This window comes from Aspergillus pseudotamarii, assembly GCF_009193445.1.
Source record: "Aspergillus pseudotamarii strain CBS 117625 unplaced genomic scaffold BDV38scaffold_30, whole genome shotgun sequence".
Classification (NCBI taxonomy): Eukaryota; Fungi; Ascomycota; class Eurotiomycetes; order Eurotiales; family Aspergillaceae; genus Aspergillus; species Aspergillus pseudotamarii.
The window spans coordinates 371449-397764 of NW_022475044.1; the positions used below are offsets into that span (position 1 = coordinate 371449).

The 26316-nt window shown below is 47.6% G+C and overlaps 10 protein-coding genes across 10 annotated transcripts; 7 read left to right on the forward strand and 3 right to left on the reverse strand.

The window, feature by feature from the left end:
• Nucleotides 1-5718: 5718 nt before the first annotated feature.
• On the forward strand, nucleotides 5719-7006 carry BDV38DRAFT_283472 (uncharacterized protein; the record flags this gene model as incomplete). The annotated part of the gene is made up of 4 exons (XM_032060046.1): nucleotides 5719-5830; nucleotides 5883-6163; nucleotides 6408-6926; nucleotides 6989-7006. The coding sequence occupies 4 exons, from the start codon at nucleotides 5719-5721 to the stop codon at nucleotides 7004-7006; spliced, it is 930 nt and encodes a 309-aa protein (XP_031913150.1).
• A 1155-nt stretch (nucleotides 7007-8161) lies between these two features.
• Nucleotides 8162-9899, forward strand: BDV38DRAFT_101273 (F-box domain and ankyrin repeat protein). The gene has a single exon (XM_032050845.1). The coding sequence runs from the start codon at nucleotides 8682-8684 to the stop codon at nucleotides 9858-9860; it is 1179 nt and encodes a 392-aa protein (XP_031913151.1). The 5' UTR covers nucleotides 8162-8681; the 3' UTR covers nucleotides 9861-9899.
• A 358-nt stretch (nucleotides 9900-10257) lies between these two features.
• Nucleotides 10258-10805, forward strand: BDV38DRAFT_101271 (uncharacterized protein). The gene has a single exon (XM_032050844.1). The coding sequence runs from the start codon at nucleotides 10415-10417 to the stop codon at nucleotides 10721-10723; it is 309 nt and encodes a 102-aa protein (XP_031913152.1). The 5' UTR covers nucleotides 10258-10414; the 3' UTR covers nucleotides 10724-10805.
• Nucleotides 10806-13357, forward strand: BDV38DRAFT_293630 (heme-dependent oxidative N-demethylase family protein). The gene is made up of 3 exons (XM_032062296.1): nucleotides 10806-11819; nucleotides 11885-12350; nucleotides 12406-13357. The coding sequence occupies exons 1-3, from the start codon at nucleotides 11321-11323 to the stop codon at nucleotides 12884-12886; spliced, it is 1446 nt and encodes a 481-aa protein (XP_031913153.1). The 5' UTR covers nucleotides 10806-11320; the 3' UTR covers nucleotides 12887-13357.
• Nucleotides 13195-14469, reverse strand: BDV38DRAFT_101229 (PRP38 family protein). The gene has a single exon (XM_032050842.1). The coding sequence runs from the start codon at nucleotides 14244-14246 to the stop codon at nucleotides 13497-13499; it is 750 nt and encodes a 249-aa protein (XP_031913154.1). The 5' UTR covers nucleotides 14247-14469; the 3' UTR covers nucleotides 13195-13496.
• A 53-nt stretch (nucleotides 14470-14522) lies between these two features.
• On the forward strand, nucleotides 14523-15694 carry BDV38DRAFT_101394 (uncharacterized protein). The gene has a single exon (XM_032050846.1). It carries the CDS (start codon nucleotides 14671-14673, stop codon nucleotides 15685-15687), a length of 1017 nt encoding a protein of 338 aa, XP_031913155.1. The 5' UTR covers nucleotides 14523-14670; the 3' UTR covers nucleotides 15688-15694.
• A 206-nt stretch (nucleotides 15695-15900) lies between these two features.
• BDV38DRAFT_248258 (WD40 repeat domain-containing protein) lies at nucleotides 15901-18406 on the reverse strand. The gene is made up of 3 exons (XM_032054713.1): nucleotides 18076-18406; nucleotides 16345-18010; nucleotides 15901-16281 (listed from the first exon to the last, which is right to left on the reverse strand). Exons 1-3 carry the CDS (start codon nucleotides 18116-18118, stop codon nucleotides 16059-16061), a joined length of 1932 nt encoding a protein of 643 aa, XP_031913156.1. The 5' UTR covers nucleotides 18119-18406; the 3' UTR covers nucleotides 15901-16058.
• Nucleotides 18407-19367: 961 nt separating this feature from the next.
• On the forward strand, nucleotides 19368-22752 carry BDV38DRAFT_293632 (putative DEAD box helicase involved in nonsense mediated decay; the record flags this gene model as incomplete). Its single annotated transcript, XM_032062297.1, has 5 exons — nucleotides 19368-19751; nucleotides 19811-20173; nucleotides 20222-22244; nucleotides 22300-22393; nucleotides 22458-22752. 5 exons carry the CDS (start codon nucleotides 19368-19370, stop codon nucleotides 22750-22752), a joined length of 3159 nt encoding a protein of 1052 aa, XP_031913157.1.
• A 458-nt stretch (nucleotides 22753-23210) lies between these two features.
• On the reverse strand, nucleotides 23211-23801 carry BDV38DRAFT_283479 (PET191 family protein; the record flags this gene model as incomplete). Its single annotated transcript, XM_032060047.1, has 3 exons — nucleotides 23211-23397; nucleotides 23471-23612; nucleotides 23777-23801. The coding sequence occupies 3 exons, from the start codon at nucleotides 23799-23801 to the stop codon at nucleotides 23211-23213; spliced, it is 354 nt and encodes a 117-aa protein (XP_031913158.1).
• A 204-nt stretch (nucleotides 23802-24005) lies between these two features.
• BDV38DRAFT_248264 (sterol esterase) lies at nucleotides 24006-26272 on the forward strand. Its single transcript, XM_032054714.1, has 2 exons — nucleotides 24006-24249; nucleotides 24304-26272. The coding sequence occupies exons 1-2, from the start codon at nucleotides 24135-24137 to the stop codon at nucleotides 25602-25604; spliced, it is 1416 nt and encodes a 471-aa protein (XP_031913159.1). The 5' UTR covers nucleotides 24006-24134; the 3' UTR covers nucleotides 25605-26272.
• Nucleotides 26273-26316: the final 44 nt, after the last annotated feature.

Below are 26316 nucleotides of genomic sequence, written 5' to 3' on the forward strand. Positions count from 1 at the left end.
AATTATACTCCGGTATGTCCCTCCACACACGAACAAAGCTATTGAGCGACCATACAACTAATTCCCGAAAGCCTTCTACATACCTAAGAGCACTTGTGCTATGTTCACTACCCCCGTTGGACTTCTAGCTACAGACGCACGCAGCGCATCCAGCCCCTGATGGGCCATGTCGTGAATTGTGATACAACAGGAACAGGGCACCCTGGCAGATTGCGGCTGAGAGGAATATTTCTCAGATATGTCTCCATATCTACGAATCGGAATGACCTAGAACGTGGCATTCCGACCCCTTGTAGCCTCATCGCTTCATACAATCCTCTCTTTCCCCTTATCTTTGATACTATTACCAGTTGATTCCTAAGGCATTCACTATTATTTACTGTGTAGCAAAGCGAAACAAGAACGCCGTAAGGCTAGCAGATAGCCACTATTCTCATGACGATCAGGTACGATATCCGAAACAGGAGTTGCCCGAGTCAAGTACCGAAGGACACTTGCCTATCCCATATTGTAAAACAATGGGTACGCTGTGGATAACGTCTCGGTTTCTTTGTACATAGTACCTACTCCATCCTTCCCATACGGTTAGGTATGTGCTGTAGTAGGCGATGACCGGGTTGCAATATGACACGTCTCTAGTTTCCCTTTATTAAGTGGATATCTGGGCCAGGGCTGACATTATGGGACGGGCTGGAATTTGGCTACCCGTGTGATATTTCTGGAGAGAGAGAGAGAGTGGTGGTAACGATGTTACTGTAACGTGGGAAAGCCTGGGTATTTTGCTTTTGTTTTGGGACCCGGTTTATGGCAATCCAGTCTGGCTTAGCAGGTCGATTCGAGATCCTCAGGTTTTGTTTCTAGCTCAGATCACGGATTGAACTGAATGATTGCTTGGGAGACCGGTGTAAGGAGGGTCACCAAATATACGCGGGTGGGAGATTTGCATGTACTGTACAGAGTACTGTGTATGTATGTACTTAATGTGTATGCGCAGATTTACTATACATGGGCCGTATTTGTATTTGTATTGGATGAGAAACGCCACAGCCAAGGAATGAAATAATAAAAAACAATGTTAAATTAAGTTCCCACAATAATGGATCATGGACACGGGATGATCCTAAATATAAGTAATTATTTGTTTCTTTCCCTTCATGCTGCTATTTTTGTTGATTGAGATCGGGGGAAAGGAATCTCTTCTCAGAGACTGTTTTGGACATTGGGGAATGTTCGTTTGTTTGTTGTGATGTTCTTTTTATTTATTTATTTTTTTTTTTTTTTATATTTGTTTTCTTTTCTTCTCTGGTGGATTGGTAGTTGGGATTTTTTGGTGTTTATGTTCTTTCATTGGAGGGGCGTTTTGTTTACCTCTCTTCTTTTTCTACCATTTGTTTACCGGTGTTGTGGGTTTAATTGCAATGATTTAGGTTATTTTTGATGCAAAGTAAGGGGATCGGCATTTGACTAATCGATTTTCCCACTTTTTCTTGTCATTGCCTCAGCCACACCATTATTGGTATTTTCTTTTTTCCTCTGTTTCCCTTTCATTTGAAAATACGAGACGTTACCATTTAGGGATTAGTGAGGGTTTTTATGATTTATGTCAAGAATGGCGACCACTCGTACACTTATGGCCTGAGCTTCGACGAAGAGATACTATCTTAATCCCTAGTATCCCTATCCGGTTGTTTGTGGATGTCAAGCATAGCAAAGCAGCAGCCCGGCATATTACCGCCTGTGCCAGAGATAAGGCTGCGGTGTTGACAGCTTCCAGGTACAGACAACCCCTCCATTCCAGTGAACTATATGACTCGTATTCCACAAAGCTGGCCCATACGGTGGTGGCCGTGCCACTACTGATCGCCATCTGTCGACCAAAGTCAGAATTGTAGACGACCCTTTTCTAATTAGATCACGAATATCGCGCTTGCACTTTGTCTGAGAAGGCTAGTAGATGGTATGATCTGCGCGGGAGACCTGCGAGGAAGGTTCACTGATGGCAAACTTCTGCTTGCGAGAACGGACTTCTGAAAGGCGGGGTTTCACTTCTTTATCACTTCGACAGGACCTTCCCCGTGCGAAGTACACTGGGCAGAAATGGCATGCAGAGGGTGGGCGTCGTCATCTCCTTCGTTGGGTTGCGTTTGGCCCATGCTATTGGTCGGGCTCTGCGACAGGTTCCTATCTTAGTCGTACCATGGTATCCACGATGGACAGGGCAAGTCCAACGATACGTAGATATCTCAAGCATGCCCCTATGTCAATGGAGGATAAGTATGCAGCCACGGCAGGAGTCATGATTTTTGACTGGCCATGTGTCTAGACTCTTGATTAAAGCGGGGATGAGTATCAATGCGACCGGGAAAGAAAGGCATGTCGGAAAGTTTCGACCATTGCTCTTGCTTCTGAAATGGCATGTATCTAAATGCCACAGCATATTCTTCAGAAAATATTTAATGAGCACTGGCAGATATTGAGTCAGGGTAACTGCTCAATCAAGAATAGATTCCATTGCGGATTTTCGCAAAGTGGTCCCTTAAGATAAGCATCGGCAATCACTTTGATCGGTACCAGTGTAGAGGATCTGAAAGAGAAAGGATTGACCGTGTGTGTTGATGAGAGATCGCGGATCGATTCCTTCCACTCATTCTTGGTGTCACATGTTCTGAGATTCAATAGGTGGTTTGGTTTGCTTGCCTGCCTGCCTTGATTTCCAGGCCATGGTTGATTGCTACCAGCCGTTGGACCACGTAAGTATGATGTATTGGGACTGAAGGACCTTTTTTTCGCTCGATCGTGAAGTGTATCTCGCGAACGCGTACCGTGATTGACCCGAGATGGGTGTACCCATGGATATTTCAAGTGGGAAGTACTCCGTATTGTGTGATTTGTCCTTTGCGATTTTACATATCTTATTGTCCGTGGAACTCACCGTTAGGTCGACCTTGGGTTACAGACGGGATAGCCGACCTGAAACCACACCAGACCCACCACGCTGTATGTTATCTGCGTATTAAAGCCGCAGCCTCCCTTCCATGGATCGTCGGCTGCTGGTCCAGCCCATCCAGGCACGGCCAGAACAGCAAGGAAACCGGAAAGGACACGAGAATATTCGAGTAAGCATAATAATAAGGTCAATGACACATTAATCAACCTCATACATAGGAATTCATCGCAATTCCGCGTGGTCTCCCTTCTAGACCATTGCTTCGAAGTCGCATCTCCACTTGACCGAATCCATTTGAGGACCACAAGTTGTCCTGTGCGGTGGCGGGTGCGAGAGTCCGTCACTATTGTATTGTCTATACATATCTTCCTATCAACGACAAGGGTAAATTTGTACGGTAACTGTCAGCACCCACCCCCTTCAGAAGTAACCCCGGTCCAGGGAATGCCACGATATAAACAATCGAAATAAGTGTTGGGATTAGATCCCTAAACATGAAATAATAAAAACTCCAGTAACGGGAAATTCCAGAAAGCGCGAGAACTCCCATATCAACTTGCTGATATTGGATCAGTATGGTATGGAATATTTGGAATGAAGTACTAGTACTACTTTGGGCAATGCATGGCCAATGAGACCGGCAGGATCTGCATCCGTGACCGTGTCTCAAACGCTGAATCGTTCATCACATTATTCAAGTAAGGAACATAGTAGGAAGAAAGAGGCAGACTCAAAAACAATTTTTTTTTCCCTGATCAAGAACTATATTGACAACTTCCCTGACCTTTAGGAGGAAAACCAGTCCAGGTGAGAGAGATGAGGCAGAGAAGGAGTGTGTGGTATTGTTGTGGTATGTGACGTGACGTATTGTCGTCCCGCTGTGTCAGACAAATGACGCGGCCAAGGTGAAAAAGTCTCCCATTCATCATTGAAGAAATTAAGGTCAATGACAAGGATGTCTTTGTACTTGAATCTTAGTGCGTGCAACCACAGATCCATTAGAGTTTCTCTTCTACCTTAAATGTACAGTCGCACAGGTGTACCTTTCATCGATCTCCAGGGTCAGGAAATAAGAATTGGCTTGTTTCTCTCTATTTTCTCCTGGGCAGGATCTTAGTATGTAGGTTAGGTACAGTACCTACTGTACATGGCCTGTCTTTTGGAAATATTTTCCAGCTTCAGTCCAGGTGGCGCCACTCTGGTACAACAATACTATTACTACACTCCTCACAGTTGGGGGTTTTTGTTTGGATAGTTTGTACATACCCACATACTAGACCGATATTTACGGGCATAGTAATAGATTACATTCATGTTGACGACGAGGCATCTTGCAAATGGACACAGCCAATCCCTTTGCTGTCAGGTTGGATCAGAAAATATATTCGTGAGATATTCCAGTGGAATGTTGTTCTATGAACGGTATACAAACCCAGATAAATTTTTCTCATTTCCCTTCTTTCACTAGAAGACTTCGTTTCATTCTGGATTGTAAAGTTGAACCAAGATAACAAGTTAACTACTTTGTACGGAGTACTCCGTCGTAGTTACTGAGTGCGGGATTACTAAAACCTTGGGCTGACCAGCTGTAAATCGAATTACTCCATTGTTGCAGCCTGCATAGTACTAAGATAGGCAAGGTACTACTGCTTGGTATTCTAAACCCCACTTCCAAGTGGGTATGCCGGTAATTTTCGTTTGTTTTTCATTTTTCCTTCTTTCCCCCATACTTCATCCTGGACAGAATTACGGCCGATTCGGCTGGTAGATGCCTTGTTACCCATTAGGTTAGCGTAGCTGGAGCCTAGATGCATGGACATACGTACGCCGTACATACGACGGACTCTTACCCTGATAATCAAAATTTCTTTCTTGGTGTGTTTTTCTAGAACGATTACTGGCTGCATTGGTGGAACGCCGGGAAGGGAACCCGCTCTCGTTCCATGTTTCTTGTTTCGTTACTTACCAGCTGTTTAACTGGATCCATTGTTTAACTGACCTTACCCGACTCACTCAACTCACTCTTTCTCGTCGACCCAAAGAGGAGAACCGTTATTCTCCTTTCTCACTCTCTTCCTTTCTTTCCCTCCCTTTCACTTTTAATTTCTGTCATTACTATTGACATCCTGTCGGGTTCTTTTCTATCCAAACCTCCGTGAGCCGGTCGGCCGTCCCTTCTCTCCTGTCTGTAAGGTGACGATGATCATGATGTTGCGATAGTCTTCTGATCCGCACGCTATCGTACTCTTGGCCCCCAAAACAACCGTCTAGTCGCAGTTAGATGAGCTTTATCTTGAAGATAGAGGGGAAGAAATAATTCACAAAAAAAAAAAAAAGAAAAAAGGTTAACTGGCCTTGCTAGTTCACAGGTATGTCGCATGGTAGTTGCAAGCCCATTTGTATGTGTTCATGGCTGTGGCTGACCGACGTCAGTAACTAACTGCCACACTGATCCTACTGAAGAAGGATCTTCTACGGAACCCCGAGCCAACAGACAATTTTTCTTAGCCTTGAGCTTGAATCACGGTCTGACCACGGTTATTAAGCTTTGTTTCTCAGTCGACACCGACCAAAAAATCCACCAATTGTATATCCTGCCGACCGAGCGACCGATCTAAAACCTTTATCGATCCTGGGACTTATTCTGATCCAGAGGGAGGTTCTTTCCGCACGTTTTGGTCGAGGCCGGGATTTATATTAGGTGTCGCATAGCTGGGAAAGGAACGCACGTACGACTGCCACGACTAAACCGCTATCCGGCCATTTCCGCCATGCATCGTAATATGGCTCTCATATTATTTACTTTATTCTCCTGGCAAGCCTTTGCTGCTTCGGATATCACATATTGCTCTACCGTGAACACGGGAGCTTCGAACTCTGCTAGTATGTTTCTGTGGTGCTCTTGTGCCCTGTGGTTTTTCTAACCTGCACATAGATATCAGTGTGTATCAATCAAACGGACTTTGTACGGATACATGTAATTCCGATTATGCTTTTGGAATTCTTCAAGGGAAGAGCTGCTGGTGCTCGAACATTGCTCCCAACAAAGCGACCAACGTTGATACGTCGAAGTGTGATACAGGGTGTCCCGGGTATCCCGATGATAGTTGTGGAAGTGCGTCCAAGGGCGTTTTTGCTTATATCCAAATGAACGAGCATTCGCCCTCAGGAACAGCCACAGTTTCGTCGAGTACGTCGACATCTACAGAGTCATCGGTCAGTAGATCTTTCCTGTCTGCTTATCAACCCACGCAAAGTTCCCTTCCAATCGATCAACTCCCGTCAACTCAGCATTTTGGTGTGGATGAAAGCCAAAGCTGTTTTGCTCCCTCATTGAAGTCACTTAGTCCTTGCACAGAATGAGGTGAACAAGTTGATCAAGTTACTAAGCTGAATGATGGGGATCATGGCATTGCAGTCTCACACACATCGGTTATTATTGCGTGCTAACCTTTAGCAGACGACATCGACGGACTCTTCCAAAACCACTGATGCACCGACGACGACGGCAAGTCAATCGGTTGAAACCGTTGCCGGGGAGGTGAAAACGATCACAATTCCCAATGCGAAGCCTACGTCAGACCCAAGTGCCAGTATGTCTGAGAAGGATAGTAGCGGCTCGGGTTTAAGTGGAGGTGCAATTGCTGGCGTGGTCGTGGGTTCAATCGGCGGCTTGGCTGCAATTATAGCCATCTGCTTCTTGATCTTCTTCAAGAAACGCCAGGAACGTTCGACAAGCCCAAGTCCGAGCGTCTCAAATGTCTTGCTAGATGGTAGGAACAGCAAAGGTTCTCAGATGAGTGTCGCAAATCGAGCTTTTTCGGACAACCACAGCCATACATTATCTGCCGGCTCCTCAAGATTACCAACGTTTACCGATACTCGCTTGAAGACGGATACTGTACTGTACGCAGGTGGCCGTCGTGATAGTGACGTGTCACTCCAGGACAATGAAGACTACTCTCGGCCAGTTCTTCGGGTTAGTACAGTTCTTATTTTGTCAACTGATTGCTTCACAAGGCTAACGTTGACTACACATAGCTTACGAACCCCGATTGATAAGATCCAGAAAGAGATTCTGGCTTCTTTCTTCCGTCTTGATTTTTTCGTTTGTCATCTCGATTTGCGCGTTCGGCGAATATAGCGGTCTTATGATACCCATTTGTGACATATCCTCCTCACCTACCGAAGTCCAGGACTTGATAGGCTCGGGACTCCCCGGCGTCGTTCCATGATTGCAGGGGTTTACAGGTATCCCCGCAACTGCATGGTTTTGATGATGCCTTGCCATTTGAAAATAGCCTCGACAGCTATGAAGGCCTGTATCAAGGCTGGCAGCCGTCAACGTCTCACGATATAACCACACACCCAAACAGTCGTCCGCTTGTCGCCGACTCTACTCTATTCCGTGAGCCACATACCTTGACCGACCTTATCGTGTACATGAAAGCACATGCAAGTGTGCTATTCCAAAGTACATACAACTAATTTCATTGAAGTGTCTTCTCTCCATGCATATTTCTTTTAAGTTGTCTCTTTTGATTTTGTTGTATACTTGTTAGGGTCATACGGAGCATTTGTAAAGCGCGCGGGCTGGATGTTTGCAATACAATCAAATATGTTACTGTCAGTGGGAAAGGTCCAGCATGGATGTAATCCTATAATAATGGAATTAGCAAGATATGTATTAAGCATCGCTGCCTATATGCGTCTCCATTGAACCGCCAAATTAGCGTTCATTAGCTCTCGGGTGATTTACAACGCCCACTGAAACGTTAACCTAACCATCAGATCGAATTGAATAAGTGGTCTTCCCGGCCTGGCCACTTCTGTACGATCACAGATGGTTTCAGTATGAGACTAGCAGTTAGTGACCAACAGCCTAGCGTTGAAAACATACAAACAACCATTCAAAACTTCACAATGAGTCATTAAGGCTGAGTGGTGAGACCCACACTGACGAGACAGTGAACCCCAGTTGCGATACGTACATTGCTATACCACATATGGGTATGGTTGTTTGCTTGATTGATCGGTTCTATAGGGATCTCCGAAGCCTGCGGGCTGATCTGTCCTAGTTTCGGACCTTACTCCGTTTGTCATTCACGCTAGCCTCACATCCAGTACTCACGATGAGGAGCCTCAGGACATACTTCCAACATATCAATGGCATTGCCAGCGTGGCTGAGATGTTTGTGCAGTGTCGCATGCTTCTCAGATGGGGTAAGTAATGTAAAAGACATTAAATATGATCTTGTCCCAATGCTGGAACCAATAAGTCTATCATACGCCGCGCTAATTGCCAGGCAAATTTCTACACTTTCTCCAGTGTATTTCAGTACCTACTTGTTGAGCATACTCAGGTGTGGATTGTCACTTCAGTTCAATGAATACCCTTCTTGATTGATTCTATGTTGAGTCTTTGTATGGCTGATGATTACCGCAAAAGGATTGTTCACAACATGGTCTAATCAATCACAAAGGGGGTATCTTCACTAAGACTGCACAGTAACGAGCAGTAGAAGTTTCTAAAGTTCTCTAAATTTTCTGGCAACTGGTGCCCCCAATGAGGTATATATGGTCATCTAATCGGCCACAAGGTACAGAAACTGGGAATAGATTGCAAACCAGCAACGAGACACTACATACATGTTCTAAATTTCTGCACTGTCGAGTGTGGCTAGCAAAAGCCATAGATAGTTCTACACATTGAGTTACATATCCTATCTCTATCATGACACCTGAAACCGAGATGAGACAGTCTCGTGGACTAAATGGCTTGCCAACTGAGCTGATCGATATGATTGTTACCTATCTCGACGCTCCATCGTTAGGACAACTCGCTAGCACCTGTCGAAGGTTCAGCAAAATATTACGCTCCTTACTGCCCAAGGCTGCCAAGGGCTATGCTTTGGCCAATGAAGAGGACTACACTCAATATCTCACGAGATACTTAGGAGCATATATTCCCGAATGCCCATTCATTTATCGGTTCCAAAGGTCCGGATACAGGATCAATCTCCCACGCCAGCCACTTGCAGATGCCATCGAGAAAGGTAGAATCAACGCTGTCAAAGGGTTTCTCGATGCAGGGGTCAGCCCGAACTCCCATGACGTGACTGGAATTAGCATGCTGGGTATTGCAATTGGTTTCCGGCATACCCAGATTGTGGAACTCTTTCTTGAAAGAGGCGCCAGTTTGGAGCTGTATCGGTTGCTGCCTCAGCCCAAGATGATCTGTATTATACCTTACTGTAACCTCGAATCGCTCAAACTCATTGTGGATAAGGTCGACTTGAGCCATATGTGTGGTGAGGGTGGATCTGTGCTTCATCAAGCCATACGGAATGACGAGCCAGATGTGCTAGAGCTTTTGGTGGAAAAGTATGCCCATCTGCTCTCTCTGCAGGACTTTAAAGGTGAAACGGCTCTTTTTCGAGCGGCTCGACTCTGGGAGAACCGGAATCGTCAGACCGTTATGGTTCGTATACTGATTGAGGCCGGCATTGATATGAACATCAGAAACGCTCAGAATGAGACTGCCTTCCATAAAGCTTGCTCTCATGGCTCCTATGAAGTTGTTCAGTTTCTTCTAGAGCGCGGAATCGAGACAAACATCCCAGGGGAAAGTGGAATGACCGAGCTACACTACGCAGCCCGAGACAATTCGGCTGAAGTTGTAAATCTTCTACTTTCTCAAGACACATTCAATCTTCATGTATTCGCTAATAATGGCGAAACGCCGCTGCACATGGCAGCAAGACAGTCGACACCCGATACTTTTGCGGTGCTGCTTGAGAACGGGGCTATTTTACGCCTTAGAGACGCCAATGGCCAAACACCTCTGGACATCATCAAGGCTATGGGCCATTGGAGCATTGAGAGATATCTCCAATATGAAGACAACAATTGATGGCTACAGCCTTCCTTGGATATCTAGGCATCTTGTTTATTCTTCACGACCTAGAACGTTCTAGCGGGCGTACTAGAAGTCACGTCGAATGGGACAGCGTGAATCTAACTGACCCATGACCAGAAATGGGCAGTGCCAACGCGGTATTCACCTTTTGGGCTAGTGCCAGGACAGTACAGATCAGGATCCTCCTGTCGTTTCGTGGTCGTGGCATCGTATGTTTCCACGGACGGATCCACATGTATGTTGCTTTTCGGTGATTTTTACAAGGCCAAGCGAATGTGTGACGCCAATCTTCGCTTTTTGGAAACCAGTTAGCGCGTGACTGTGATATAGAATAGATTTGTTACATGTCCTGGAGTACTAATTTAGTAGGAAGGCACGACATTTTGGTGATAATGCAGGTAGGAGCCAATGCCGATGTTCAATGTTCTCTCTGAGATAAAAAGATCTAGTTTGCGCAGAGAAATCCTAAGCTCTCCGCTGACCATTTCATTGAATGGAAAGCTTTCTGGTTAGCATAAGGATATCTCAATAGCTTTATAGACACGTATATGAATGCATATAGGGCTGTGACTAAGCCATACCTTGGACACATGATGATGGATACTTTTCCCTTTCCGGGAAATGCGGAGGTGCGCACTTTCTTTCCTCCTTCCGTCATTTCTGTTCGCAATTTATCCCCTCGCATTCTGTATCAACTCAATATTACTGGAGGACCATTTTCATGGTTGATCATTATCTATTGCCACTTATCTCATGGTAGGTCAGACCCCTCATCTATGCTTCGGAACGAAATACTGAGACTATGGAAAGCTGGGCTAAATGACTTTAGACGATTTACGACGTACTGCCGCTTTTGATATGGCATGTTCACATGAAGGGAGCATCTACCTTACATCATGGGGCACGTGCCTACATCTCGGGCTACTCCGATGCTACATACAAATGTAGAACGATCTGTAGCCAGTGGATGTGTGGCATAGGTCGGTGAAACAGGCCTCTAATATTACGTCCGCTTAGTTCTATGACGCCGAGGATTGGCTCCTCACACCTTCTCAGAAGCACTGCACTCCCCTCTCAGGTCTATCGCATCGAAGTACTCGATACGAGAGGGTATCCTTATCTTTACCCGCATCTCCGCACCGAACAAAGTAAAAACACTCGGTTACATTGCTCCTGAGAGGCTGCAGATTCTGCATGGCACACCCAAACTAGCCGCGAATCCCGCCAATCTCTGATTTCAGTGATGATCACATATCTGCCTTAGGGTATTAAATCAAGGTTAATTCCCCCTGGGCCTTCATGGTCATGTCTCTAGCATCCATACCTGGACACACGATATTCGAGTCTACGTACGAGATACGATACAGATGTGACTTCGCACTATTCGAGCCTGCAATAGCGAAAATATTCATATATGTTCTCTTACTGCGCCATACCGTATTTTAGGGAGCATCATGGACACATTCGATCAACTGGATAATCGGTGGTTGGTCTGCGTCACTGTGTTCGGACTAGCTGGGCTATGCTTTGCTTTGAGTAGGTTGCAGCACAAACCAGTTTGGCTTTGGTCAAGACTTTACAGCCCTCGAAGTGTCACGCCACCACAGTCGATAACACCGGAGAAGAGACCAACGCAGTATGCGAATGTTTTACCACCTCAGAACGGTCAGACACTCACTGCATTCCCGGAATTTGTGACAGGAAGGAGTGAGGCCAGCGAAGAGAACGTTCTCAAGCACATCCTTCCCATGACCACGGACTATAGGACCTGCGAGGAAGACAGGTACACACCAACGGGATTTTCAATAGCTGAAGTCAAGGCCTTAGGGGACTTTCCAGACTATGCGAAACTCAGCGGTGTGCCCTTGCCTCAGGCGTATCCCGAGTTCGAGATTGAAAAAGCGCTACCTAGGCCATATCGTCCGTTTAGATGGGGTTACCACCAGACAATGTGTACGTTTGCTCATTTCTGACTACGAGTGCCGCCACATAACTTGTGCAATTGACAACCATGGCAGCATTGACAAAGCTAGAAACGGATTGGTGGATAGAGCTTGAGAATACCTACAAACAGCGGATTGCGCAACGGAAGGACTTGTATGCAAGGCATGGGGATGCGGTCCTGGGCTGGCTCCCAGGATCAGAGCTGGCTTGTAAAGAACTCATGGAAATGGTCCTGCAATTCATCTGCGCCCGGTATCCGCAATACTTCTCTCTAGTGGACAGACGCATCCTACAAAATAGGATATTGGGAGTAGAGCAGGACGTTAGATCCAAGCATCCCCTTGAGGTACTGCTCGACAACGTACCCGAGGACTTCGGCGTGATGCTACGTGATGACACAACGGGTAACTATTTTTTACGTGCCGGAGTCATCTGTTCTGCTTTGGGGTGGAATGTCGCCACCAAGATCGGACTTCAGCTTCATCATATCCATGGCTCAGTTCCAGATTACAGGGAGAAGATGCAGTTCTCCATGGATCGGTGTGTATCATGCCAGAATGTCTCGGCCACTGTTTACTCACAGATAATCACGCAGGTTTTTCACCAAAATGCCGACCGACAAACCGATACAAAGAGGATCCTGGGGTCTTGAAGTCGGGCAGCCTTTGTATATGCCTAAAGGGGACCCCCACGAGAAACTCCGACTGTACCAAGATCCCAATCTTCAACTAGAGGACTGCTATCTCAGAGTAGATTGGCAAACACTCCGCCGCCTTCCCATTTCTGGGGCTATCGTATTCAACTTCAAGGCACTCTTCACACCTGTGACCGAATTCCGGGACGAACCTGGCGTGCCCGCATTGATAACCAAGGTCTTGAAGGAGGGCAAGAAGAATATACTGGAGTACAAGGGTACATGGCACGTGGAGCATGTTGTACTGCCCAAGTTTGAAGAATGGGCAAAAGAACAAGAGGAGAATGAGCTCGTTCCCAGTGGTTGGGAGGTAGCTACATTGGATGATAGCCCATGGTATCAAAATTGGCAGGAAAAGTGGCATTGCCAACAAGGCTTCTAGTACCATTTGCTCATAAGCTCTTCCCAATCCGTATTCCCCGATATGGTTTCTGATTTGCACCGTTTCGGTGATACTGGGCCAGGCAGCCACATTGAGATTATTTATTTGCGTTCTAAGTAATTTACGAACATGGTACAATTGAGATAATCAGCAAGTGAAATAAACATATGTTTTACAATTGAGTAGCAAAGATGATGGGGTATCTCCGAATGCTGCAGATTGTAACCAAAACTGGTACTATGCTCAAGCAGCAATGCCGTTTTTCCAATTCCTAACTCCCAAGGTAGAGCCCCATTCTCCCGTAGTAGATGTCTCCATACAGTCAAGTCCATTTGGAAGAGGATGACAAGAATTCCGTGGGCGTCTGTGTCACGGCGCTCGAGGATATTCGATCGTTGCCCTATCAGGGCACGTAAGGTAGCGGGGTCAAATGAGAACCACGCCTATTAAAGGGATGTGAGTGGCTCAATGAAAACGACTGCTCACCGGAAACTGTCATGAGTTTGCACGAGTAGCCGTAGCCTCTGAGACCGAGCCGGCAATAAGAAGCTCAACACCAATATATTATTTGGCAGAGCCAAAGGACGTTCGCAGCTAGCCGGTGGCCATCTCAATCATCACCGGCATCATCAGCTGACCGAGCATCACTAGCCTGACCCTCCTCACTCTTGTCTTCTTCGTTGTCCATCTCTTCCAACTCAGCGGCCAGCGGGCTGACTCGTTCCTCCAGGAGGTCCAAATCCTCCAATTGCTGTCGCGAAGGCAACTTCCACAAACTCGTACCACACACACGATCCTTAGTGAGGAGATCATCGACAAATTGATCCACATACGTAAGAACGACCGAATCGCGTACGCGCCGTTTCAATTTCCGATAGTCAAGAAGCAGCGGTTCTAGCGTTTTATACACATCCACCGCGTCGAAAGTCAAGCGAACGTAAAACGCCGCCAAAGCCCGCAGGTACTTAAAATCACCTTGTTGTTTGACCACGCCATTCTCAGCTTGCTCCGTTGCTGTCTGCTCCCCTTCCTCGTCGTTGACCGGGTCGGTGAAATTTAGGTACTCCAGTACGATATCCCGGTCCGGGTTTAGTTGCAGCATCTTGAATGCGAGACAGAGGAATGGTGTGGGCTTCTCGGAAACGCCGTACGTTCCTCCGATGGATGTCAGCTCAACCGCGCGATCGCACAGCGTCGCTGCGTTCAATCCGAAACATTGTTCTTTCCAGTAGTAGGAGTCCGTGATACGGTCGCGCACGGCTTTTTCGAAAAGAGTGGCTGGATTGACACCGCGCACTAATGGACCGGTGTAGCCGCGGTTGTCGAGAAGGGAACTGGCATCGGCGCGGTGGGATGCCATGGTTTCCGGGGTGGATTGGTAGGTGAGGTGAAGGATTTGCGGAGAAATAATGATGCAGATGAAAGATTGAACTGAATGATATCGGAGTTGAGGCGATTGTCTTGGCGGTCGGGATTCTGCCAAGACTGGTCCTTATCGATAGTCGCACCGCCAACGGGTTGGCTGTAAACACGAGATGAAACAGGTTTGAGCGATCGATTGATCTTCATCTGCTGGATTTTGACGTATGAGTTGCATGATAGACGAGATTACGAGTTACTATATTACTATTTAAACAAGAAGACTATACATCCCAGTCGTGGTATAACGGTGTCCCATATACTGGTTTTTTTACCATCTACACCAACAGGTCATCCATACATACCCTATCAACTATCCAACCACCACGTCCCACATACCAATGCAGAAAGCCCTGTAACCAGCAATGGTCCTCCTAACTTCCTCCACGGTCTCCGTTATCCTCTCCTCGGGAGTGATCTGCATTTTCACCTTCGTCCTCTTTCTCTCCGGCTACGTCCTCCAACAACAATCCGTGCGCAGCATCCAACACGCCATCAAACCCCCGCAACCACCAGATCCCATCCCCGGCCTCACCCACCATGGAGGCAACACAAAACGCACCACCTTTCTAGACAGCCCCAATGACGATGACGACCACCCAACAGGCAACTATGCCTATCTCCAACTTCTTACCACGCCTGACCCCTCAAACATCTGCTCCGCAATCCTCTTCTTCAAAACCCTCTCAACAAACAACACCGCAATTCAAGACCGCCTCTTCATGTACCCCCAAGAATGGGACCAAACACCACCCCACAAGCTCACCACCGAGGTCTCAACAGCGCTCTCCCTCCTCCGCACAGCCTCCCTAAAATATAACATCTGGCTCCTCCCCATCGACATGACAGCCGCCACCAGCGCCGGCTACACCCCGACAGATACAAAGCTACTCCGCCTCGGCCAGATCCAGTTCATGCAGTACGACTCCGTTCTCTACGTCCAGACACCAGGGTTACTCCTCGACACGGCAAAACTGGACTCCATGCTTCTTTCCAGGCCATTACCGGGCAGACATGATAAGAACAGGCCGGAGTCGTATATGAACGAGGCGTGGATTCCGATGCCGCTTCGCCCGGATCGGGATGTGGCTCTCCCGCCCGTTTATCTGGTTACTGTTAATAATGTGGGCGCGGGCCAGGTTGAGGCTCGTGGGCATGTACCGAATGTGGCGCTGCCTGGGTTTGGGTCTTTGGTTACGGGGCCTTGGGGCGTAGAGAAGTCTGCTGGGGAGGAGCAGCCAGGGTATGTTTTCTTTGAGCATGATGAGGATGGACATGTTTCTTGGTCGAGGAATTCGTTGTTTGGGCCTTGGAGGGCGGGACAGTATGATGTTTGTGAGGGGATTGATTTTGATGATGTGCATGATGATTATGGGCTATGATTATGATTGATTTTTGTTTATCGCTTTCTGGTTGGTACGGTTATTGTTTGGCTTGGACATATCTGGTTGGTGTTGGTGGTTTTATAGGGATGATGTAGCATATTGTACTTTTCTTCTTTATTGGTTGCATATACGGAGCTACATGCCAATACACGATACTACTAGTAGATTCATTCAGGTATTTCCGAACATTAAATCTGAGATGATATCATAGTATAACTCATCAGTCGTGTCTTAACATGACTCAACACAGCGCTATCATTAACATATCGCCGGTACATGCATTAAAACTACACCAAACAGCAAAGCATTCCCTACAGCACGCATACAAGCATGCCAGAGATACAGATAGTGTACAGATCCACAGCCGACTATCGAGGAACGCCGATCTCATACCCCAATAAAACTTCGGTGGTACTTCCTTCCCAGCCTCTATTGCCACTTGTGGAAACCATGAACCGACACGCTTGATCGATGTATAGCTGTGAGACAGTTCCTGTTCGATGTCCTGGGATGATAAGAAAGGGGACAGTTGAGTGACGGGCGACTTGCTCGTGTTTCAGGTCATATAATCTAAGAATATCATGGGAGGCGCTGAAAGTGGGGGTTAGCTCACTCTCTATTTTTCGTATGCGATCAATATCGCCAAAGGCTTACCAAACTATATGTCGCCCGTTAGGCATCGCCCTGAGAGCCGTAACAGGTCCACTTCCCTGGGGGAATTTGAAAGTCCGCTCGGGATCTCGTAGGCCCTTGTGAAGACTGAATTCCTCCACAGTTCCATTTCGACGGCCGGCGTAGATATAATTGCCGTCTGGAGACCAGCATGCATTCATGCACCAGGGCGGAGAATTGCGAGGCGAGATACGAGCGATGGGGTCCGGTTGCCGTCTGTCCCACACTCGGATAGTGCCATCTATGGATGCGGCCAGAAAGGTGTTATCGGATATGTTCTTATCAGACTGCGTCTGTTGGCTGAGATCTTGGCTCTCTGGCACAGCTTCCAATTCCTCCGCGTGGGGCAGGCCGTTTACAACAGGCTGCGACGAGGCACCGGCGGCTTCTAACTCGCGAGTCTCTGGTTGCTGGGGCGCCGCGTCCTCCTCCTTTATTTGAGCTCTTGTATCAACTGAAGCTGGCGCTTCTGGAACACCATTTTGCTGACCTGATGGCTCAGGCTCACCGGGTGCATCAGCGTCGGGGAGGGTGCCATTGGCCAGAGCTTTACCAAACTCATCATCCTCGTCTATGCCAAAAGCATTCCCTGACGCGCCTGCCCCTTCACCTCCAGTGCCATCTGCATCCCCGAACAATGAGTCCGCTCCACCGAAAAGTGAGTCTGCCGGTGAGCCCGCCTGCGGGTTTGATGAGTCGCCAACACCGCCTTGGTCGTTCGACGTATCCATGAAGTCGAAGCTATTACCACCACTTGCCTGGTAATTCGACGAGTAAGTCCCATTAGGAAGGGGTGTCTCAGTATCCTTAGGAACTGGAAGGCTAGATTCTGGCCGTAAGTCAATGGCCGATATCTGTCTGGCACTGGATCCAAATGAGCGCCTAGTCTGGCCCGTGTTCAGGTCCCAGTCAAAGACTCGCTTATCCCAACTTCCGGACAATAATGATTTCTCATCAGATGTCAGGTTCAACACTGACACGGCTGAAGTATGTTGTTGTAGTAACGCAATCTCCTTGCCTTCGTCATGACGGACAGATTGTAGGCGAATGGCACCCGACTCCAAGCCAGACAGTAACCACAAACCCTCACTATGGCTAGCCAGAGAATACACCGGTGACAGAGTGTTGCCGTCCATGTTTTCCCAGTATGTCATCACCACGCCTGCCTTGACCACGCTGTCCACGAAGGGGTGCCGTTGCGCTACAGTTAACATCAGTTTGCTGTTAATCGACTCCACCCAATTGAACTTCCGTACGTATCCATCCGAGCCGCCACTAAATACCCATCTCATGTCTGCAGTCGCCGTCACTGCATTAATCGATGTACTGTGGGGCGCAGCCGTCGTAGGAACTATATCGTAGGTAGAGGCAGTGAGACATTTGGGCCGGACTGGAGGATGATACACAGATACTGAATCATGTACAATGTTCACTGGGCCGGTCGTAGTCATTTCAACATCAGTATTTGGTTGGGGTACACCAGCGCTATCCGATACGTGACTGGCATTTGACTGGCCATCTGCGTCTTGATCAGCGTCATCGTCGGCGTCGGCCTCGTTGTCGTTATCGTTGTCATTGTCATTGCCACCATCGTCAGCATCCCGGAGAGTGTCGTCCATTTCATTATCGGAGCTACCATCTTGCGAGCCTATGTATCGCCCAAATCATTAGGCTGCTGCAACTATCGTTAATGGTGTTACAGGGGAAGCTCACCTGCAAGATCTCTGTCATCATCATCTTCCCCGAGCGAAGCCATTGTCTCAAGCGGTAAAAGTTCAAGGCCCGGTTCTTCTAGAGCATGCGATCTCGAAGCTGAAAGTTATATCATATAAGGTGTATATATAAGTAGCGAACAAAGAGCTCTATCTCAATGGCCCATCTCTCGGTGGGAGCCTCCGCACTTCAAGGGTTCATGGCTTGATAGCTCGCACTGACTTTAGACGATGGGAAATAGGCAGGAAATTCAGTCGCACATATGTTGCGCCCAGGGTTATCAAGGCAGAAGCTATGGTATTGCGGCGCGAGGGTGTATACTGGAATCGGCAAGACGCCTTTCTTTATCTCCAAATCCGTTTATCGTTCTTTCCCCGGCTTCAGTCACGTTGCCCGCCCACCTTGTGCCTGAGGCGGAAACACCTATCCATATCTAGTTAGCGTCATATCATACATCTAAATCATAGTATGTTGTAACAACATTGGATGCGGATGCCCCTCTACAACAAAATTTATTGCTTATGGGAAAAGAAGGAAAAGAATGAAAAGAAGATAGAAACAAAAGAAAAAGAAAATTATTTGAATTATTTTTTGGGCAGATTGCTTAGCGACTCGTAACATGACTGTCCATACAAGAACAAATAGTCGTGATTATGCCATACTAGTAGCAACTAAAGTGGTCGACCACTGATTAAGCAGAATTCCACCTCTCAGACCGTGATAATTCAAGTCTCTTACAGTTTATGTCTCTATTGAACTTTGTACATGTAGGTATACTCTGTTATTTACCATAACAGCCGGTGTGCATCCGAGAGCACTGTGAAAGAAATGACTCGATGGGGAAGAGTATGGCAAGCGATAGCGTCCTTTGAACAGGACCTGTCTTTTCTTCTGAAACGAGCAGAATCCCCTGGAAGAGCTTTGCTATTAGGAATGAATTCCGGTTGTGATCTCCTCTTTTCACGCTAGATTGAAGGCTGATTCGGAAGATTCCGATAAAGCTCCTCAACTTAGTGAATTGAGCAGTCTTAAACGACTGTCCTTTAACATTGAATTGGACTCTCTACTGAGAAAAATAGATCGAAAAAAGAATGTTCACTAGTACATAACCCGGGGGTCAACGCTCTAAGCTCCCTGCTTTTCGTGTGGGTTCCTGAACTGCCTACCTATTTGGGAGAGTGCAAACGAGTCAACCTCAGTTTCTCATTCTCGTTTCCCTCAAAACTTACCTTGAATCACCACCACCTTCATTACCAACAACTCACTGAACTCTTAGTGACAGGCTCTAAAACATGAAGCCATCGAGTGGCTCCCGTATTCTTAGTAACGGGTCGCTTCATAAGCAACCCACGAAACCAACAGTTCACCCCGTTGTCCCCGTCAACCAAGATGTCAAAGCTTACTTTGCCGAGGCAGTCCTCAATAATTCCCAGCAGTGGCTTCTGAAACCAGAAATTCCGTCACCTGATGAGATAATGGGAACTGGATCTGAGACCGAATTCGTTGATCTGCTGCCAAATCGGATCGTAGGTCCCTGGAGCTCGAAGAACGAGTATCTGAAAGCCCACTATGAGTTGCTTAGAGAAGACTCAGTTGCTCCCCTACGGGACGCTGTAGCGTACGTGCGAGAGGATCCAGAGATGCAAGAGACGAATATCGTATCTATCTACGAGAAGGTTTGTACCTCTTTCTCGCTCAGCTTCATTGAGGGATTATCTGAATCATGTGGCTCTAGGTACATATTGTAGGTATTACATTTACACAACAAGGCGTGGCGACTCGAATCCAGTTTTCGACCATTAGATCGGGAAAAAACATTGTCTGGGAATATTCTAACCGGCTACGGACAGGCACCATTGTTGCACTTTCTCCAGCGGTTGATTCGTTCAGAAGTAAATGTGTTATTGCTGTCGTGGCAGCCCGGCCACTAAATGGTGTAAAGCAATTCCCTCCAGAGATCGATATTTATTTCGCGCGGTCTGTGGATGCAGAGTTCGATCCACATCAGGAATGGATCATGGTTGAGGCCAAAGATGGCTACTTCGAGTCCATGAGACATACGATGACAGCTTTGCAGAAAATGAGCCGAGAAAAGCAAGTTTTCCATCCTGCTAAGAGTATTGAAACCGAACGTAGCTACTAACAGTTCAACAGGTTTCCACTCGCCGAACAAATCTGCTTACTCCACCCTAATACGGAAACTCCCGAGTATGTCAAAGCAGGCCCAGTCATGGACATACAGTCCGCTATCAGTCCATCTGGAGAAGAAGGCAAAATTAATATTCTAGAATACTGGCCTAAGTACCCAACTGGTGATCTGGATGACACTCAATGGAGGGCTTTGGAGCAAATGCTTACAAAAAGCCTTGCCGTTATCCAAGGGCCCCCAGGAACCGGCAAAACATTCGTCTCTGTAATTGCGTTGAGGATTTTGCTCTCCAACATGAACCCAGGAGATCCGCCTATAATCATCGCCTCGCAGACAAACCATGCTCTGGATCAGCTCCTGAGGCACATTTCTCGCTTTGAGAGGGAGTATATTCGCTTGGGCGGCAGAAGTAATGACCCTGAGATAAAAAAGCGTACCCTTTTTGAAGTCCGACAAAATGAACCCATTGCTACCATACAAGGCAGTGTTCTTGGACAGGCCCAAAGGCGATACAATAAATATTATCACACGATTGCTGATCTCTTGCAGAACTTCAGTGTCGAGAACGATGGCGGTCTTCTTCCGCCTGAGCTTTTCACAAAGTATGGCCTACTGACTGCGACACAATGTGACTCTCTCGAGAAGGGGGCAAAGGGCTGGATACGACCCAATGATGAAGAAGATGGCAATCCCTTGATAGCTTGGCTTGGAGAGCAAGTGGTTCCATTCGAAGTACACTACTCAACCGAGAACTTCGGCTTCGATGAAGACGAGATTGATCTGGAGTATGAACAACTTAAAGAATTAGAAGCCGAGCAAGGGATTGAAGAGGAGGACCGTGAAGTTCTCAAGGGTCCGTTCATTTGTCTCCGAGAAAGACTCTGCGGACAAAGTACTTCGGCCTCTGAAGAAGCTAGCCAGAAGTATCTGATGGAACCCGACCTGTGGAAGATACCCGTCAAAGCACGTGGAGGAGTATATAATACTCTTCGAAAACTGCTCAAGGATAAAATCAGGCGGAAGTTTCAAAGCTTGGTTACACTCAATACAAACAATTGCAAAGACCTCCGCATAGGAAAGTGGGAACGGGACAATCATCTCCTCCGGTATGCCAAGCTGATTGGGATGACAACAACGGGCCTTAGCAAGTACCGAGCTCTTGTATCAAGCTTAAAACCGAAGGTTGTTCTGATAGAAGAAGCAGCCGAAGCCATCGAAGCACCGATAGCAGCGGCGTGCCTCGATTCTCTTCAGCATATGATCCTTGTGGGAGATCACCAACAACTCAGGGGAAGTTGCTCGGTACAGGACCTTCAGGGTGAACCGTTCTTCCTGGACATCTCAATGTTCGAAAGGCTCGTGAATAACGGGATTCAATACGAGACTCTTAGAAGACAGAGGCGGATGGTGCCAGAGATACGACGATTGCTGGAACCCATTTACGGCGAGCTTCATGATCACGAGTCAGTTCTTGAACGCCCCAAAGTGCCAGGAATGGGGAATGTACGATCATATTTCTTTTCCCACAATTGGCCAGAAAGCAATGACAGCTTATCTTCGAAGTACAATGAGAAGGAGGCGGAAATGATTCTAGGATTCTTCATGCACCTGGTGCTCAACGGTGTTGCGGTCAAGGATATAACCGTTCTGACATTTTATAATGGCCAGAGAAAGAAGCTGCTCAAGCTATTCAAGGAGAATTCCTATCTCCAGGGTCAGTATGTGAACGTTGCGACGGTTGATTCGTTTCAGGGAGAAGAAAACGAGGTAGTGATTCTATCGCTGGTGAGAAGCGGCCGGCCTACCATCGGGTTTTTATCTATAGAGAACAGGGTCTGCGTTGCGCTTTCGCGTGCTAGAAACGGCTTTTATATCTTTGGAGACTCAACGACGCTTGCTGATGCGGATTCCCTCTGGTGGCAAGTTGTCACCCTCATGGGGGGCAAGAATCCAAAACGAAGGCTTGGTTTTTATCTACCTTTAACATGCACCAAGCATGAAAATGTGATATACAAGAAAGGTCTGTGCTTGCTATGCCCTCTTTAGCGGATTTTTCTCATGGCAAATGTCAACAGATCCTTCTGATTGGGACACTGCCTACGGAGGCTGTGACCTCTCATGTTACGAGCGTCTAGGCTGTGGACACAGATGTCCTCTATCATGCCATAGGTACCTGAAGCTGCGCGAACCGTCCAAGAAACTAGATAGTAGTACTGACCGTGTGGGTTTCTAGTCTCTCCCATGATCAAGTCAAGTGCATTGAGGTCTGTGGTCGACAGATGCGATGTGGTCACAAATGTGATAACCCCTGCTATGAGATCCACTCCTGTTTCTGTGGGTGCCCATTGAACTCCGCTATTGACTGTAACTCGGAAGCGGTTGGGGGTTTGCTCTCTAGAAAGGATGGATGTATATTTGAGAACGACAGCCACCGTCAGGCTGCTATTCGACGCTACCAAGCATTCGCAAAGGGTGGATCCAAGGAACAGGACGAACGACTTCTCAGGATGGCCGAGTTAAGCATGTAGAGCGGATATCAGACTAAAGGTAGCAGGATGTGTGGCGCAGGCATTTCTTTTGTGATCTATTTGCACTGGCGCCAGGGGAGATGTAAAGTTACGACTGAAAATTTACCCGCTGAAGCTCGCACTTATGAATGTTTACTATCCGAAATCACAACCTATCTCTCTCTCTCTCCATCTTTCCAGATGGTGAGCTATCTCTCATGTAGTATGCTCCAGGGCACCCCTACACCAATCTGGCCTACTTTGCACCCCAACAAGTAGCTGTTGGTAGCGGTGAATATCAATTTACCTAGTATGTACAGTAGATCGTACACCGGAATCATGAGGTCTATAATCGTACAAGTCCCTCCACAAACTCCAAACCATGCCAAGAGAACAAAATTGCAAAAGTCCAGCTATAGTCAACGACTTGAGATAGGGAACGGTGGGTTTCAGTACTGAGGCAGCATCGAAACATCCCCTCACAGGCCCCTTGTCTTCTCGGGATCCATCTGGACCTCATCCCCACTAATCTCTTTGACGGACTCAAAGGCAGGCTTCCCAGCATATAGCTGCTCAGGCTTGTTCCGCTTCCCGCCTTCCATTTCGCTGGCGCCGGCGAGTGGCTGGTTTCCGCGGAATCGCTTGCGCATATCGATCAAACCCCGCCTGGATGAAGATTGCAAGTTAGGCCTGGTTTCGGCATTGTAGAGGTCTTCCATCGAAAGTATATATGACTCACTTGCACTCGCCGAACCCTTTCCGCAGCTGTTGGCATCGCATGGGCAGTGTGTCAACTAGCGGCTCGCTCAAACATTCACGGGGCGTGTGGCGCTGGACCATGATACAGTCGGATTCCTGGAGGCATTGAGCCAATGCATCGCCTGTAAGGTGATATCAAAGCATGGTTAGACTAGGGGGAACCTTTCCAATCGCGGAGGGTAATAAGTTGGCCGCAGGCTAAGCATGAGATTCGGGGTTTGGTCTCGGAAGCGACGGTCGGTCACCCCGAATGGCTCGATAATTGAGAGAGCTGGCTGGTACTCACGGATGTCTTTGCAGGAGTTCGGCATTTTGCTTATAGGTAGGAGACCAGCCGACAAGGCAGAGGAAGGAAGACCTGCCAATCACTTGTCCGGCGCAAAATTAGACTCCAGGAAAAGAAGGCAAAAATGGGGCCATCCCCGGATTAGATAAGCAGCTATCACATGAAAATGCTAATGACGTCTGAGCGTTTCCTTTTCTTGGAATTTCTTTTGCTGGGGGCGTTTCGGAGATTTTCATTTATTTCGCTTCCTGGCGCATTTCTGCCTCTTCCCCCATGATGGAGTTCAGGCCTCGGGTAGTGCGATAGACTCGTTACCCTTCTATACTTATACTAAAGATTCAGGTATAAGCCGCTCATCATGGCGCGCATGCCTGTGATTGGTCGACTGTTTTGGTTTGAATATCTGGCTCTGTTCGCTTCTTTGGTTCTGGTATTGCTGGAATGGATCATACATATTATTACATTTTGTCTTCGTAAGTTAGAGGAGTCGCGTTGATGTTCTCAAATTATTCGTTAACCTCATACAGCTGAAACGGTAATCAAGTTCTTTTACGACCGGTCGAAAACCATCTTCAACCTATTTATAACTCCTGAGGATGAAGGCAAGCGCAGTAAAGAAGAACGGATCGCCGCCGCAGTCGCACAGGCCTCCGACTTTGTAGATATATGCGCTTTGTTCGGTTATCAGACTGAGGAGCATATTGTCCAGACCGGCGATGGCTACTTGCTCGGCCTCCACCGCTTGGCCTACCGGAGAGGCGAGGAGAAGATGCGCGTCAATCAAGGAAAAGGGGGCGTTCGGAAGAAGGTCGTCTTCCTCCACCATGGGCTCATGATGTGCAGTGAGGTTTGGGTATGTTTGTCAGAAGAACAACGGTGTCTTCCCTTTCAATTAGTGGAAAGGGGCTATGACGTGTGGTTTGGAAACAATCGCGGCAACAAGTACTCGAAGAAGTCCGTGCGGTTTTCGCCCGGGTCTAACGAGTTCTGGGACTTCTCCATCGATCAGTTTGCGTTTCACGATATTCCCGACAGCATAAATTATATTCTGGAAGTCACGGGCCAGCCTTCTCTGTCGTATGTTGGGTTCTCGCAGGGCACCGCCCAAGCCTTCGCGACACTCTCTATCCACCCGCTGCTGAACCAGAAGGTCGATGTTTTCGTGGCTCTTGCGCCCGCAATGGCGCCTACGGGCTTGCCAAACCATTTCGTTGACTCACTGATGAAGGCCTCACCGAATTTCTTGTTCCTTCTCTTCGGCCGACGTAGCATCCTCAGTTCGACAACGATGTGGCAGACGGTCCTCTACCCGCCTATCTTCGTTCAAATCATCGACAAGTGCCTTGACGGACTCTTCAATTGGAAATGCCGGAACATCAGTCGCTGGCAAAAGCTAGCGGGATACCTACATCTATTCTCCTTCACCAGCACCAAATCCGTAGTTCATTGGTTTCAGATCATCCGACACAAAAATTTTCAATTCTACGACGACGAGATTCACGCCCCCTTCAGCGTTGTCGCTAGCGAGCGATTTTACAAGCCGGTCAAGTACCCTACCAAGAACATCAAGACGCCCATTGTGCTACTGTACGGAGGCAATGACAGCCTCGTGGATATTAACGTGATGCTGAAGGAGCTGCCACGCGGGACCACGGCCAAGATCATCCCGAAGTACGAACATCTTGATTTCTTGTGGGCGGTGGACGTAGAGCAACAGGTGTTCAGCCATGTCTTCGAGGCTCTCGAACGGTACAGCGGCATCAGCCAGCTTGAGGCGGCGATGACGGGCCTGATTAACGGAGATGCGGGGCATGCGATCGCGATTTAGGGGATAGAGATGCATTAGATAGCATGAGTTATGATTCGTGCAAAGTATATACCGGCGCGTATCCGGACTGAGGTTGGTTTGTCTATAATGGTGTATGTTAATACCTTCACGTTAGCGCTCATACCTCCTTTTTGGTTCTCCTTTTCTTTCTTCGTTCCTGAACACATATGGTGACCGCCATGGGCCGTTTGTCGTACAGCCCGTAAGTCGAGGCTGCTATAGTATCTCATATTATGATATCATCCACACAATAGAAGTAGGCCATGACCAGTCGCACGCCGGTCGACCTCGCTTGACACACAGTGTGTGGGCCGTCGAATGTGATACATTGATTTCAGGTCGAACTGACGTGCTGGCATTCATTTAGACTACTGGTCAGAGCCAACGCCCCCTTCTCATATCACGTTACATATGTCGTTGAGTTTGCCTCCTGGAAATGCTTCCCGTTGGACCTATCGACCGGTCCATCACATGGACACTGCGTCGTACTTCTTGCGCCCCATCGTCGCCCCCTGGATGTCCCAGTCAAGAGTCTGGCCATTGGTTTGTTTGGTGCCTGACAGCGTACGGTGGCCCAGTCTTTGGACCGGATCCCGTTCCACTCATCCGGGAGGAAGGAAAGGTGGGTTTCTTTTTTTGGTGTAGGAGAGCCGAGGGGTTGGAAACAAGGTGACAGGTAAAAGTAAACCGTGTAGTTTAAGCGATTGGTCAG